The sequence below is a fragment of the Amblyraja radiata genome, chromosome 17 (assembly GCF_010909765.2).
Source record: "Amblyraja radiata isolate CabotCenter1 chromosome 17, sAmbRad1.1.pri, whole genome shotgun sequence".
NCBI lineage: Eukaryota > Metazoa > Chordata > Chondrichthyes > Rajiformes > Rajidae > Amblyraja > Amblyraja radiata.
Window position 1 is genome coordinate 47,085,022 of NC_045972.1, and position 14,878 is coordinate 47,099,899.

At 45.6% G+C, this 14,878-nt stretch overlaps 1 protein-coding gene across 1 annotated transcript in view; it reads left to right on the forward strand.

Annotated features, from left to right (window-relative positions):
* Positions 1-12,733, forward strand: part of LOC116982924 (multidrug resistance-associated protein 9-like) — a 119,608-nt gene extending 106,875 nt beyond the window's left edge. The window contains exons 20-24 of the mRNA XM_033036480.1: positions 4,449-4,608; positions 6,859-6,937; positions 9,347-9,460; positions 9,976-10,140; positions 12,263-12,733. Coding sequence (XP_032892371.1) covers positions 4,449-4,608; positions 6,859-6,937; positions 9,347-9,460; positions 9,976-10,140; positions 12,263-12,355 — 611 coding nt within the window. The 3' untranslated portion in view covers positions 12,356-12,733. The remainder of the gene's footprint in view (positions 1-4,448; positions 4,609-6,858; positions 6,938-9,346; positions 9,461-9,975; positions 10,141-12,262) is intronic.
* Positions 12,734-14,878: the final 2,145 nt, after the last annotated feature.

The window sequence follows — 14,878 nt, forward strand, 5'->3', positions numbered from 1 at the left end:
CTTCGTCCCATCAAGTACACGCTAGCCAGCGGGCAACCCGTACACTAACACTCTCCGACACACTAGGGACAATTTATAATTTACAGAAGCCAATTAACCTACAAACCAGCACGTCTTTGGGATGTGGTGGGAAACCAGAGCGTCTGGAGAAAATTCACGCAGTCACGGGGAGAACGTACAAACTCCGCAGACAGCACCCATAGTCAGGATCGAACCCAGGTCTCTGGCGCTGTGAGGCAGCAACTCTATAATTTTCAGGAATCCATACTATAAAGCCCATTTCAGAAAGCCCTTTTCTCTTCTTATTCCATAACTGTAACCAAAGAGTTTCAGGTTTGGCAAGACTCCCGTGTGCCAGTTCTGATACTGAAAGAAATCCTTCCACATTATTTACCTTTTCTATGATTAATCCTATTCATTATATTGGAAAACAGAATGTCCAGCTTTGATCACTGTTTTTTTCAAACCATAGATTTTGTTTATAAAATCCTGGGCACCAGCAGATGCAAAAAATAAACTTGTTTTATAAGTTTAATAAAGTCTGAAGAAGGGTCTCGACCCGAAACGTCACCTATTCCTTCGCTCCATAGATGCTGCCTCACCCGCTGAGTTTCTCCAGCATTTTTGTCTACCTTCGATTTTTCCAGCATCTGCAGTTCTTTCTCAAACATAAGGTCATAAGTGATAGGAATGGAATTAGGCCATTCAGCCCATCGTCTACTCCGCCATTCAATCATGGATGATCTATCTCTCCCTTCTAAGCCCATTCTCCTGTCTTCTCCCCATAACCTCTGACACCCGTACTAATCAAGAATCTCTGTCTTAAAAATATCCACTGACTTGGCCTCCACTGCCTTCTGTGGCAAAGAATTCCACAGATTCACCACCCTCAGACTAAAGACATTTCTCCCCATCTCCTTCCTAAAAGAACGTCTTTTAATTCTGAGGCTATGACCTCTAGTCCTAGACTCTCCCGATAGTGCAAACATCCTCTCCACATCCACTCTATCCAGGCCTTGCACTATTCTGTACGTTTCAATGAGGTCCCCCCTCATTGTTCTAAACTCCAGCGAGTCCAGGCCCAGTGCCGATAAACGCTCATCATAGGTCAACCCACTCATTCCTGGGATCATCCTTGTAAACCTTCTCTGGACCCTCTCCAGAGCCAGCACATCCTTCCTCAGATATGGTGCCCAGAAATTTGGAGTGTGGGAGGAAACCGAAAATCTCTGAGAAAACCCACGCGGGTCACGGGGAGAACGTACAAACTCCGTACAGACAGCGCCCGTAGTCAAGATCGAACCCGGGTCTTGGGCGCTGCAAGCTGTAAGGCAGCAACTCTACCGCTGCGCCACCATGCCGCCATCTTGAAATAAATGCTAGCGTTGAGTTTGCTTTCTTTACTTTACTTCAGCTGATGGAGCTTTCTCATCGATCTCAGCAGTTTAGATTTTTTTTGTTCAATTTTCTATTTACTGGAGCTGCCAAGGGCAAAAATCGAAACAGATATAGATGTTAAAGGTGAAGATTGAGAGGCTACATTTTAATGCTCCTGATCCAAGGACAAGTGTATAAGATGTTGTCTAGTCTTAGAAAACCATTAAACATTTTCAGTACAATTAATTACCACGTTCAGAATATATAATAGAGTTTTAAGGCAAGGTGCATCTGAGTTATGAATGAAAAGCCACAACATGTAGTTACACATTTAAGAATAAAGACCCCTCTGTCCCACTTTCCCGAGTTACTCACGAGCTCTCTCGAGTTTTCACCTTGATTCGAACTCGGGGAATGTCGGGTAATGTCGGTAGCGAGCTCGTAGGAGTCCGTAGATGTTTCGTAGCGGCTCGTAATGCCAGCCGTTGGAACTCGGGGCATCAGGTAAGTCGGGACGTTTTTTTCAACATGTTGAAAAATGTCCACGAGTTAAAAAAATAGCCCCGAGTACCTACAAACGGCTATTACCGTAATTCTCCGAGTTCGAATCAAGGGGAAAACTCGGGAGAGTTTGTGAGTAACTCTGGAACGTGGGACAGGGGGGCTGTGTTTCTAAGATAGTTTATAACCAGGTATGTTGTGCTAATGATGTATTTACAGCAGAACAAATCCACTCATTAATCCTTTAAATTCTCCAAGTTGCTACTTGTAAAGCAGAAATAATTAATTCAATGTTAATTGAATATGAAAGGAATTAATGAGCCGAGGTTAAGATCTTTGCCGAGCTAAATTGAAATCTCAAATAATTGAATTTTTTTTAGGAATGATAAGGAAAACTGTAAGAAGTGATTTTTTTGAACATTTTTCCGAAACAGCCAGCTTAATAGCGTTAAAGATTTGAAGGAGTAATTTTATTGTTTTATGTTGCTGTTTTGAGTCTAGTTACTCCTGCACCTATTGTCTATTGTCCATTGTTACAGAACACAGACTGTTGAATGCATTGGCAGGGTTGCCCTATTTTTGCAGATTTATTTTTACTTACGGGACTATTAAAAGTACTAACACACAAGGGCCTTTCTTGGGCAGCACGGTGGCGCAGCGGTAGAGCGCCCGAGACCCGGGTTCGATCCCGACCTGGTGCTGGATGTGCGGAGTTTGCACGTTCTCCCTGTGTCAGCATGGGTTTCCTCCAGGTGCTCCGGTTTCCTCCCACGCCATAAGGACGTGCAGATTTGTAGGTTAATTGGCCTCTGTAAATTATCCCCTAGTGTGCAGGGAGTGGATGAGGAAGTGGGATAACATAGAACTAGTGTGAACGGGTGTTCGATGGTCGGCGTGGATTCGGTGGATGGAAGGGTCTGTCTCTGTCGGGTGTTCGATCATCACCCTATCTCTGCCTCACATCATTTTATCCACTTCTATCAGGTCTACCTCACCCTTCAACATTCCTGAGAAAACTATCCAAGCTTGTCAGGCCTCTCCTTACACCTAATACTCCCACAACCAGGCAGCTTTCTGATAAACATCTTCTGTAACCTCTCTAAAACCTCCACATCCTTCCTGTAATGAGGCATAAATATCACACAATACACATGGTAACAGACCCTTCAGCAAAACATGAAAGGCCAGGCACCATCTGTGGAGGGAATGGATAGGCGACATTGTGGGTCGAACCCTTCTGCAGACCCTGCATGTAATATCGCAGGCACTGGTGTAGATGGGACATGTTGGGCGGAGTGGGCAAGTTGGGCCGAAGGGCCCGTTTCCACTCTGTATCACTATCACTCTAAATCTGTTCTGAACATGATACCAACTTAAACTTCACATCTGCCTGCATGTATTATTGATTATTTATATATTGATATATTTGATTATTGATTATTGCTATATTTATATATCTGTGTGGTATTGTGGTGGTCCCTGGGGGTTCGGCCACTCCTTGGGTCACCCCCCCTCGGCTCTCGAGGGACAGCGACAATTGTCTAGCCACGGGGTTCCCCGGGTCCTGCTCGCGGGCGTTCTGTGTTTTTGCCATGATTCATTAAACGACTTCTGAACCTGCCTGGCGTCTGGCCTTTTCCTGACCTCATATCCTAGTCACTACACTATTGCATTTAAGAAGGAACTGCAGATGCTGGAAAATCGAAGGTAGACAAAAGTGCTGGAGAAACTCAGCGGGTGAGGCAGCATCTATGGAGCGAAGGAAATAGGCCGAAACCCGAAGGGTGAAGGAAATAGGCAGCGTTTGCCTTTGCTCCATAGATGCTGCCTCACCTGCTGAGTTTCTCCAGCATTTTTGTCTACAATATTGCATTAATGCACCTGTTAGGCTGCAGCAAGTAAGAATTGTATTGTTCCATTGCTGACACAAATGACAATGAACCACTCTTAATTCTTGACAAGCGCTCTCTTTCCCTCACTTCCCTGCCTGTTCACGTCTCTGTCTAAAAACCTCTTAAAAAACATCGCACATTATTTTCCTTCTTTGTGACGACCCTAGATTGTTGGTTAAGCTCCTCGCATTGAAATGGAAACATAGAAACATAGAAAATAGGTGCAGGAGGAGGCCATTCAGCCCTTCAAGCCATCACCGCCATTCATTGTGATCATGGCTGATCGTCCCCTATCAATAACCCGTGCCTGCCTTCTCCCCATATCCCTTGACCCCACTAGCCCCTAGAGCTCTATCTAACTCTCTCTTGAATCCATCCAATGACTTGGCCTCCACTGCCATCTGTGGCAGGGAATTCCACAAATTCACAACTCTCTGGGTGAAAATGTTTTTTCTCACCTCAGCCTTAAATCACCTCCCCTTTATTCTAAGACTGTGGCCCCTGGTTCTGGACTCGCCCAACATTGGGAACAATTTTCCTGCATCTAGCTTGTCCAGTCCTTTTATAATGTTATATGTTTCTATAAGATATACCCCTCATCCTTCTAAACTCCAGTGACTACAAGCCTATATAATTTATATAACATACAATCTACTAATAAAGCGTTTGTTGTTGCAGGGAAGTCGTCTTTGATTGTTGCTTTGTTCAGACTGGCGGATTCCGTGACGGGGAAAATCCTGATCGACAACGTTGACATTGGCACATTAGCTCTGGAAGATTTGCGAAGTAAACTCTCCGTCATTCCGCAAGACCCCGTCCTGTTTGTGGGCACAGTGAGGTAAGAACTCCGTGCATTCTCCACTAGTTAGATGGAGCTCTTATAGGGATAGCGGAGTTAAAGGATATGGGGAGAAGGCAGGAACGGGGTACTGATTGGGGATGATCAGCCATGATCACATTGAATGGCGGTGCTGGCTCGAAGGGTCGAATGGCCTCCTCCTGCACCTATTGTCTATTGTCTAAGTCATCGGGACTTCACTTCCTTCACACCAGGACATTGCGTGCAAACGTTGCTTGTCCAAGGCCAACAGTATTATAAAAGATCCCACACATCTCCATCATGGACTGTTCACTCTGCTGCCCATGGGCAAAAGGTATCGCAGTATAAGGAGCAGAACGGCCAGGTTTTGCAACAGCTTCTGCCCCCGAGCCATCAGACTCTTGAATTCCACATAATGTGCCGCCATTATTATCTATTTGATCTTTTTATCCATTTTATCCTTTTGTTGTTTTATGCTGCATGGTGAGTCAGATGCAACGAAATTCCGCTCAGACTTGCATTTGTTGGTGTATTTTTGAATGACAATAAAGTCTTTAATTGATTGATTGTCTACCATCGCTCGTTGTTCCACTGTGGAGGGTGGAACTGCAGATGCTGCTTTAAACCAAAGATAGACACAAAATGCTGGAGTAACTCAGCGGGACAGGCAGCGTCTCTGGGGAGAAGGAACGGGTGGTGTTTTGGGTCGAGACCCTTCTTCAGACTGAGAGTCAGTGATGAGAGACAGGTACATAGACAAGGACAGTGAAGGTGTGAAAGCAGGACAAAGGGGATGGAGATCAAGGAAAGTGTAGAATATATCATTGTTAGCTGGAAGAAGGTAACAACGAAGCAAACAGAGATAAAATGTAGTTGGAGACAGTAAGACTGGTCGGAGAATTTGGAAGGGGGAGGGGTAGCATCCGTGGAGAACATGGATAGATGATGTTTCACAGAGTGCTGGAGTAACTCAGCGGGTCAGGCAACATCTCTAGAGCATTACAGACTTGTGTAATAGTCACAACCTACAATGTCACCAACCCATGTTCTAGTTTAGTTGAGTTTATTGTCACGTGTATCGAGGTACAGTGAAAAGCTTTTATTGCGTGCTATCCGGTCAGCAGAAAGACATTCCATCCATCACCGGCTCTGACCTCCCCACCATCGAAGGGATCTATCGCAGTCGCTGCCTCATAAAGGCAGCCAACATAATCAAAGACCCACACCATCCTGGCCACACACTCATCTCACTATTGCCACCAGGAAGAAGGTACAGGAGCCTGAAAACTGCAATGTCCAGGTTCAGGAACAGCTACTTCCCCACAGCCATCAGGCTATTAAACACAACAGCAAATAAGCTCTGAGCTCTGAACTGCAAAAGCCTATATTATTATTGCACTATATTTGTTATCTCCCCGCTACCTTCAGGTAGAAGGCACAGGAGCCTGAAGACTGCAACTACCAGGTTCAGGAATAGCTACTTCCCCACAGCCATCAGGCTATTAAACCTGGCTCGGACAAAACTCTTAACATTAATAGCCCATTATCTGTTATTTGCACTTTATCAGTTTATTTATTCATGTGTGTATATATTTATATAACGGTATATGGTCACACTGATCTGTTTTGTAGTCAATGCCGACTATGTTCTGTTGTGCTGAAGCAAAGCAAGAATTTTATTGTCCTATCAGGGACACATGACAATAAACTCTCTTGACTTTGACTATTTATTGAACAGTTTTTTTCTCTCCCCCCGTCACGTACAATGTTTACATATACACATATTCTGTTGTGCTGCAGCAAGTAGGAATTTCATTGTCCCATCCGGGACATATGACAATAGAACACTTGATTACATTCGGCCCATTTACAGTATGTAGATGCATGATAAGGGAACAGGGTTTAGTGCAAGGTTCTCCAGAGATGCTGCCTGACCCGCTGAGTTCCTCCAGCACTTTGGGTCTTTTTTCATAATCCAGCAACCGGCAGTTCCTTGTGCCTCCAACGAGTTAAGATTTTCAGGCTGTTTTATCAGCAACGTTGGCCGTATCGAGCCCAGCCCCTTTGTTCTGAATGTTTGATGGTTCTTCACTGAATCTTGCAGTATCTTACTCAAGTCTCACTGGTATTCAAATCCCTGACAAAAATAATTGTTGGTTGTATTATAATAGCCTCCCTCCCCTCAGCCCCCGAGGCAGCCATGCAAATGTAGTCCGCTGCCTTCGATTTATCCACAGAGCTGAATAAAATCCTCTGCTCTTTCCACAGGTACAATCTCGACCCCTTTGGGAAATATAAAGAAGATGCAATTTGGGATGTCCTTGAAAGGACATACATGAAGGAAATGGTAAGTTTAACACAATTCAAAACCATCATTAACGCTCATTAATATTGATAAGGCACATAGTTTTAGTCTAGTAATAACAATAGATGCTTGCAATGTTTAATCGCCTTGGTTGCTGTAGGTGTTGATATATAAATTACTTTGATAACAGCTCACGGTTTGAGCAGCAAAATAGGTTTACTATTTACTTCAGTGCGATTTGTAGCTGATATATTATTGTATAATCTCTTGATATGGCAGCTTGCAAATGTGGGACATGAATATGTTTGTGGGAAAAATGATATTGCTTTGCCATCTGCTTAATATCAAACCCTCACCACATAAAATGTTTCTCAAACAGTCCGGTCCACGTACCATATAAACTCTTCAAAAGTAAGACCGGTGGCGCAGAGTTAGAGTTGCTGCCTCACAGCGCCAGTGACCCGGACTCGATCCTGACTACGGGTGCTGTCTGTACGGAGTTTACGCATTCTCCCTGTGACCGTGTGGGTTTTTGTAGGAAGATTGTTCAGGAAGATTGTTCCCGATGTTGGGGAAGTCCAGAGCAAGGGGTCACAGTTTAAGGAAAAGGGAACCGAGATGAGAAAAACATTTTTCACGCAGAGAGTGGTGAATCTCTGGAATTCTCTGCCACAGAAGGTAGTTGAGGCCAGTTCATTGGCTATATTTAAGAGGGAGTTAGATGTGGCCCTTGTGGCTAAAGGGATCAGGGGGTATGGAGAGAAGGCAGGTACAGGATACTGAGTTGGATGATCAGCCATGATCATATTGAATGGCGGTGCAGGCTCGAAGGGCCGAATGGCCTACTCCTGCACCTATTTTCTATGGTTCTATGTTGCTATGCTGCTCCGGCTTCCTCCCACATTCCCAGAGCGTGCAGGTTTGTACGGTGACTTCGGTCGGTGGGGGTGCTGCTTTTTTTGTTTTTTTAGTATGTTTTAATGTATGTTTTTAATGTTTCTCTGTGTGTCTTGTGTAGGGGGTGGTGTGGGGGGGTAAGGGGGGAATCGCTTCGGTCGCCTCCTCCATGGAGAGGCGACTTTTTCCAGGTCGCCTCCCCCGTGGCCTAACATCAAGGATCGGCGCGGCCTTTCCCGGAGACGCGCCCGGGGCTTCAGCGGCCGGCGCAGCGTGGACTCTCGGCGTAGAACGGGCAAGCCCTCGCTGGGGCTCGCTGGAGGGGAGCGCTCCGTTTCGCTGGCCCGTGGCAGCCGGCAGCCTGAAGCCGCGGTCTGCAGAGCTCCAGCTGGCGCGATGTCTACAGCCCGGGATCTCACGTTGGGGACCCGGGAGATGAAGGAGCTTCCACCGCCGGCCCGCGGCCAACTTCTACCACGGGCCCGGCGTGAACTTACCATGGAGGGGATCTTCGACAGCCGGCCCTGCGGTCTGCGGTGCTTCTGGCTGCGGCGGGGACTTTAAATCTTCGACCGCCGGCCTGCGGCCTACACCAACCTAAAGCCGCGGTCTCCGGTGAGGAAGAGCCGATCCTGGACTGACTCTGGACTCTGGTCCCGACCACGGGGAGAAATGGAGGAGGACTGGCCAAATTTTGTGCCTTCCATCCGGGGATGAATGCTGTGGTGGATGTTTGTGTTAAATTTTATTGTGTATTGTGTGTTCTTTATCATTGTACTGCTGCTGACAAATTCATTTCACTTGCACTTTATGTGCAATGTGATGAATAAAACTGATTGTTGTTGTTGTTGTTGTTGATTGGCTTCTGTAAATTGTCCCGGAGGTGTGTAGAATAGAACTAGTGATCGCGGGTAGGCGTGGACTTGGTGGGCCGAGGGTCCCACTGTTTCCACACTGTATCTCTAAACTAAAATTAGAGCCCAGTAAATATAAACAGTAAGCTTGATAACAAATATACAATGTTAAAATTATGGATACATTTTATTCTGTCATTTAGTTTTTAGTATTTTTAGAGATAGAGCATGGGAACAGGCCCATTGGCCCACCGAGTCCAAGCCAACTATCGATCACCCTTTCACACTATGTTAAGTTCTATGTTATTCCACTTTCGTATCCACTCCCTGCACACGCGGGGCGATTTACAGAGGTCCAATTAACCTACAAACCCGCACGTCTTTGGGATGTGGGAGGAAACCGGAGCACCCGGAGAAAACCCACGCAGTCACAGGGAGAACGTGCAAACTCCACACACGGACTGCACCCTGGGTCAGGATCGAACCTGGGTCTCTGGCGCTGTGAGGTGGTGACTCTACCCGTCGCACCACCGTGCCTTATTTAGCAAAGTACAATTCAGATATTCACGTACTTTGGAGATTAGCGCGGATCAGAAAATCCACGGACAATCCAATTGAAATTTACGGGATAAACACTATATTTGGGCTGAATAAGAAAGTTATTATTAAATGTTCATTGTAAACACTTGCCTATTCAAAGGTGACTAAGCTCCCTAAGAAACTGGAAGCGGAGGTGGTGGAAAATGGAGAAAACTTCTCGGTGGGAGAACGTCAGTTGCTGTGCATGGCCAGAGCACTCCTGAAGAACTCGAAGGTAGGAGAATCCCAACTGGGAAACAGAAGGAACCGCAGGGGCCGGAACCTTGCGTGGAGCACAATGTGCTGGAGGAACTCAGCAGGTAACGGCTGTGTCGCTGAGCTGCTCCAGCGCACTGTGCTCAAAACAAGCTGGAACTTAGACGAAAGGAGGAGAATAAAATGTATAATAACGGAGATACAAATCTATCTGATCTATGGCTGATCTATCTATGGCCGTCAAGACGCTGCGTACGCCCTCAATGCGCCTGCGGAATTTTCGGACAGTGCGGGATTTTCGGAGCCCCGCGCGATTTCGGGACCAGCCCCGCACAACTCCATACGCCTCCGCGCTCGGAAGTGGGACAGGCCCCGCGAGGCCGTACGCCTCAAGCCACCACGTTTGTTTGCGCTAGACGCATGCAATCGCATGCTGGTGGGACAGGCCCTTTACTACAGCATTTTGCATCTGTGAAGGATCGATGATGTCTGTTACTATCTTCGGACTAATTTATTGTGCAATGTATCCATTAGATAATAGTGTTGGATGAAGCTACATCCTCCATCGATTCGGAGACTGATTCCTTGATTCAGGACACCATCAAAGAAGCTTTCAAAGACTGCACCATACTAACAATCGCACATCGGATCAACACCGTTCTGGAATGTGACAGGATACTAGTTATGGATGATGGAAAGGTGGAGTATATTGTCACAAATATCTTTGTATTTGATATCGATATTATTGCACAAAGGCGCCTAGCTGGTGTTTCAGATTCAGATTCAGATTCAGATTCAATTTTAATTGTCATTGTCAGTGTACAGTACAGAGTAGTTTATTATTAACTAACAGTATCTACAAGACCCCGGTCACCTCCTCTCCTCCCCTCTCCCGTAAGACAAGAGGTATAGGTGTGAAAATGCACACCTCCAGATTCAGAAGGTAGACAAAAATGCTGGAGAAACTCAGCGGGTGAGGCAGCATCTATGGAGCGAAGGAATAGGTGACGTTTCGGGTCTCGACCCTTCTTCAGACTGATGAAGGTATAGGTGACGTTTCGGGTCGAGACCCGGAAGGGTCTCGACCCAAAACGTCACCTATTCCTTCGCTCCATAGATGCTGCCTCACCCGCTGAGTTTTTCCAGCATTTTTGTCTACCTTTGTGTGACTGAATGATCTGAAACGTCACCTATTCCTTCGCTCCATAGACGCTGCCTCACCCGCTGAGTTTCTCCAGCATTTTTGTCTACATTTGATTTTTCCAGCATCTGCAGTTCTTTCTTAAACACCTCCAGATACAGGGACAGTTTCTTCCCAGCTATTATTAGGCAACTGAACCATCCTACCACCAACTGGAGAGTGGTCCTGACCACTTAACTAAATAGTTCAAACTAAGCTCAAACCAAGCAAGAATTCCATTGTCCTATCGGGCACACATGACAATAAAACTCTCTTGACCTGAACCTCATTGGAGAGTGGTGAATCTCTGGAATTCTCTGCCACAGAAGGTAGTTGAGGCCACAGTTCATTGGCTATATTTAAGAGGGAGTTAGATGTGGTCCTTGTGGCTAAAGGGATCAGGGGGTATGGAGAGAAGGCAGGTACAGGATACTGAGTTGGATGATCAGCCATGATCACATTGAATGGCGGTGCAGGCTCGAAGGGCCGAATGGCCTACTCCTGCACCTATTTTCTATGTTTCTATGAGACCCTCAGACTACCTTTAATGGGAACTTACTGCCGTTTATCTTCCACTAAACATTGTTCCTTTATCCTGTATCTGTACACTGTGGATGGCTCGATTGTAATCATGTACAGTCTTTCTGCTGACTAGTTAGCCGGCAACAAACATCTTTGCACTGTACCTCGTTGCATATGACAATAACCAAAATTAAATTAAACCTTGCATGAGGATAGTTGAATGAAAAACTACAAATACCATGAGATATTTGTTGCTGTAAAATTAACCTACAACTATATCCTAAAGAACAAGTAAAGGAGGTGAGAGGACGTTGTGACTGGACACAAGTCAAGTCAAGAGAGTTTATTGCCATGTGTCCCTGATAGGACTATGAAATTCTTGCTTTGCTTCAGCACAACAGAATATAGTCGGCATGAATACAGAACAGATCAGTGTGTCCATATACCATTATATACGTAAATACACACATGAATAAATAATCTGATAAAGTGCAAATAACAGATAATGGGCTATTAATATTCAGAGTTTTGTCCGAGCCAAGTTTAATAGCCTGATGGCTGTGGGGAAGTAGCTATTCCTGAACCTGGTCGTTGCAGTCTTCAGGCTCCTGTACCTTGTGTCTGAAGGTAGCGGGGAGATGAGTGTGTGGCCAGGATGGTGTGGGTCTTTGATGATGCTGCCAGCCTTTTTGAGGCAGCGACTGCAATAGATCCCCTCGATGGAAGGGAGGTCAGAGCCGATGATGGACTGGGCAGTGTTTACTACATTTGTACACAGACTCTTTTTTAAAATTCACCTGTCGAGTCTAGTTTAGTTTAGTTTAGATATACAGCAAGGAAGCAACGTTTCGGACGCGCCGATAAGAAGATCCTCGCACACTAGCACGATCCTACACACTCGGGACAATCTACCAAAGCCAATTAACCTACAGACCTGCATGTGGGAGGAAATCGGAAAGCCCATGCAGTCACGGGGAGAACTCTGTACAAACTCCGTACAGACAGCGCCCGTAGTCAGGATCGAACCCGGGTCTCTGTGAGGCAGCAGCTCTACCGCTGCCGTGGTTTTTGTTGCGAAATTAATAATCTAATTGTAATATTTTGCCGTTTGTTTTTCAGGTTGTGGAATTTGACACTCCAGCTGCACTGTCACAGAATCAGAATTCCGTTTTTACATCCATGCTGGTGGCATCCAACAACATGAGTTCATAAATAGGGAGTGGAGCCAATTCAAACAGCTGGTCCTGATTCCTAATGAAAGATATTATGATTGGATCAGAAGAAGATTGATGGCAGGGGATTTGAGTTTTAAATGCTCTTATGGAGCTGGATGCAGTTACTTGAATAAATCAATCAATGTAACAGCGAATTATTTAGATGATCTAAATGTTTTGACTGTGGAAAGATAAATTGGTTCCTAGTATTATTATAATAATAATATTAAAATTACACATCATGGGTCTGAGATAATTTATTTTGTGAATTAAAACATTAGACGCACAGTGTAAAGGAATGTTGTAGATATTTATTAGTATATTAACCAGAGTTCTTAATTACAAATTGATGTTGATGGTGATGATGATGAAGAAACGGCGTGGTCTGTTGGCTTGGAAGCCGCGGTCTCCGGTGGGAAGGCGGCCGTTCCTGGCACCCCAAGCCGCTGGGGGTTCTCCCGACGCCGGAGCACCATCACCCGGCGAGAACATCGGGCGCCGTGGCGGCGACTGTGGAGGCCTCAATAGGCCCGACTTTGGGTGGACAAGAGGATGGGGACTGGACTTTGTGCCTTCCCCCACAGTGGGAATCACTGTGGGGGGATGTTTTTGTGTTGAACTTCTTTTTGAATCTATGTTGTATTTTTATTAGTGTGCTGCAAGGACATCAGAATTTCCCCTGAATAAGGGGATTAATAAAGTTTAATCTAATCTAATCTAATCTATCACTTGTACCAAGCTAGGTGCAGTGAGAGTCACTTGCTTTGAAACACTTAAATATTATTGATTGATACAAATACATGTATAGATGCTCCTGAACACATCATCAGTGATGTAACCTGGGGTCATTGGGTGTTTCGGGACTTTCAACATCACCCAGTCAACCCAGCCGTAGTTGATCAGACCATGACTTGTGTTCAGGTGGCATTCGCTCCTCCCCATGGACCTCCTCTCCTGATCCAGAGCCATCTCGAGGCCTTCTCCGCTGCCTCTGTGGTGTTCTTGATGGCCCTTCTCCTCGCCACTCCGTTGATGCCCAGCGCACTCAAGGCTTTGTGGAGCGATTGCCCTGCAAAACCTCTGCAGCCAACCACGATGGGCGTACACCTTGCCTTCCAGCCCTGCTTACGGCAGTCTATGACCAGCTCTTCATACTTGGTCATCTTCCTCTCGTGGGCAGAAAAAAAAGAACAACTTTCAACAAGGATGGGGTGTGTGGGAAAAGGGGGTGGGGGGGGGGGGAGGGTCAATTTGCATTGTCTCAATAAATAAACGTAAAATAATCAAATTTGATTTGTTCATCAATGAGTATTTAAGATGCTTTCAGGACACGAACCCCAACTAGTCTTCTGGATTGATGAAAACTAAATATCATCATAGATCACTTATTCTGTCAAATTCTTGAAACGATGAGAATTAATTGCCTGCATTTTACTAAAGGAGATGATGATTGATTAGCTGCAGCAGTATGAACACAAACAAGACTGTTGATCGATGCTGGTACTGCTCTCATGTAAACCTGCTCAAAGATCTACGAGTTTGGCTTGGAGTCATTGTACCTCAAGAGCCAAGTGTGCTTTATTGTCATATGTCCCAGATAGGACAATGGCATTCGCTGGTCGGTGCAGACCCCTTTGGGCCAAAGGGCCTGTTTCTGTGCTGTATCTCTAAAACGATAAATAAAAACACAATCTAAAACACTTTCTCTGCAGCTGTACTACCATATTCTGCACTCTGGCTTTTAATTCCAGGGGACAATTTTGTTTCCTGCCCTAATTATTCATGAACAGAAGCTTTATGCAACTTCTCTCTGCAGTGCGACAAGCAAGGAAACTTCTGCAGTTCAGAAAAACATGCCTTGTACATGTCCTTTAAATGTTGTCCCCCTCACCTTGAAGCTGTGCCCTCAAACATTTGATATTTCCATCCTGGGTAAAGGATCATGACAGTCCAGGCTACCTATACCTCCATCAGATCTCCCCATAATGCCAGTGAGCAGTGCTGAACTACCATCCACCTCTTTGATATCCCTCGGACTATCCTTGACTGGACCTTGCCGGCTTTAAACCCCTGTCCCACGGCACGAGTTCATTCCAAGAGCTCTCCCGAGTTTGCCCTGATTCGAACTCGGAGATTTACAGTAATGGCCACTCGTCGGTACTCGGGGCTCTCGTGGACATTTTTCAACATGTTGAAAAATCTTCACGAGTCTTCCCGTGCTTACCTGCCGTTAGCGAGTCTTCCCGAGTACCTGCCGTTAGCGTTACGAGCCGCTAAGAGACGTCCCCGAGCTCCGACGTACCCGCTACGTTCATTCTCCGTACTTACCACGAGTTTGATTTTTTTTAAACTTGGGAGAGCTCTTGGAATGAACTTGCACCGTGGGACAGAGCTTTACCTTGCACTAAATGTTATTACCTTATCATGTGTCTGTACGCTGTAAATGGATCGATTGTGATCATGTATTGTCTTTCTGCTGACTGGTTAGCACGCAACAAAAGCTTTTCACTGTACCTCGGTA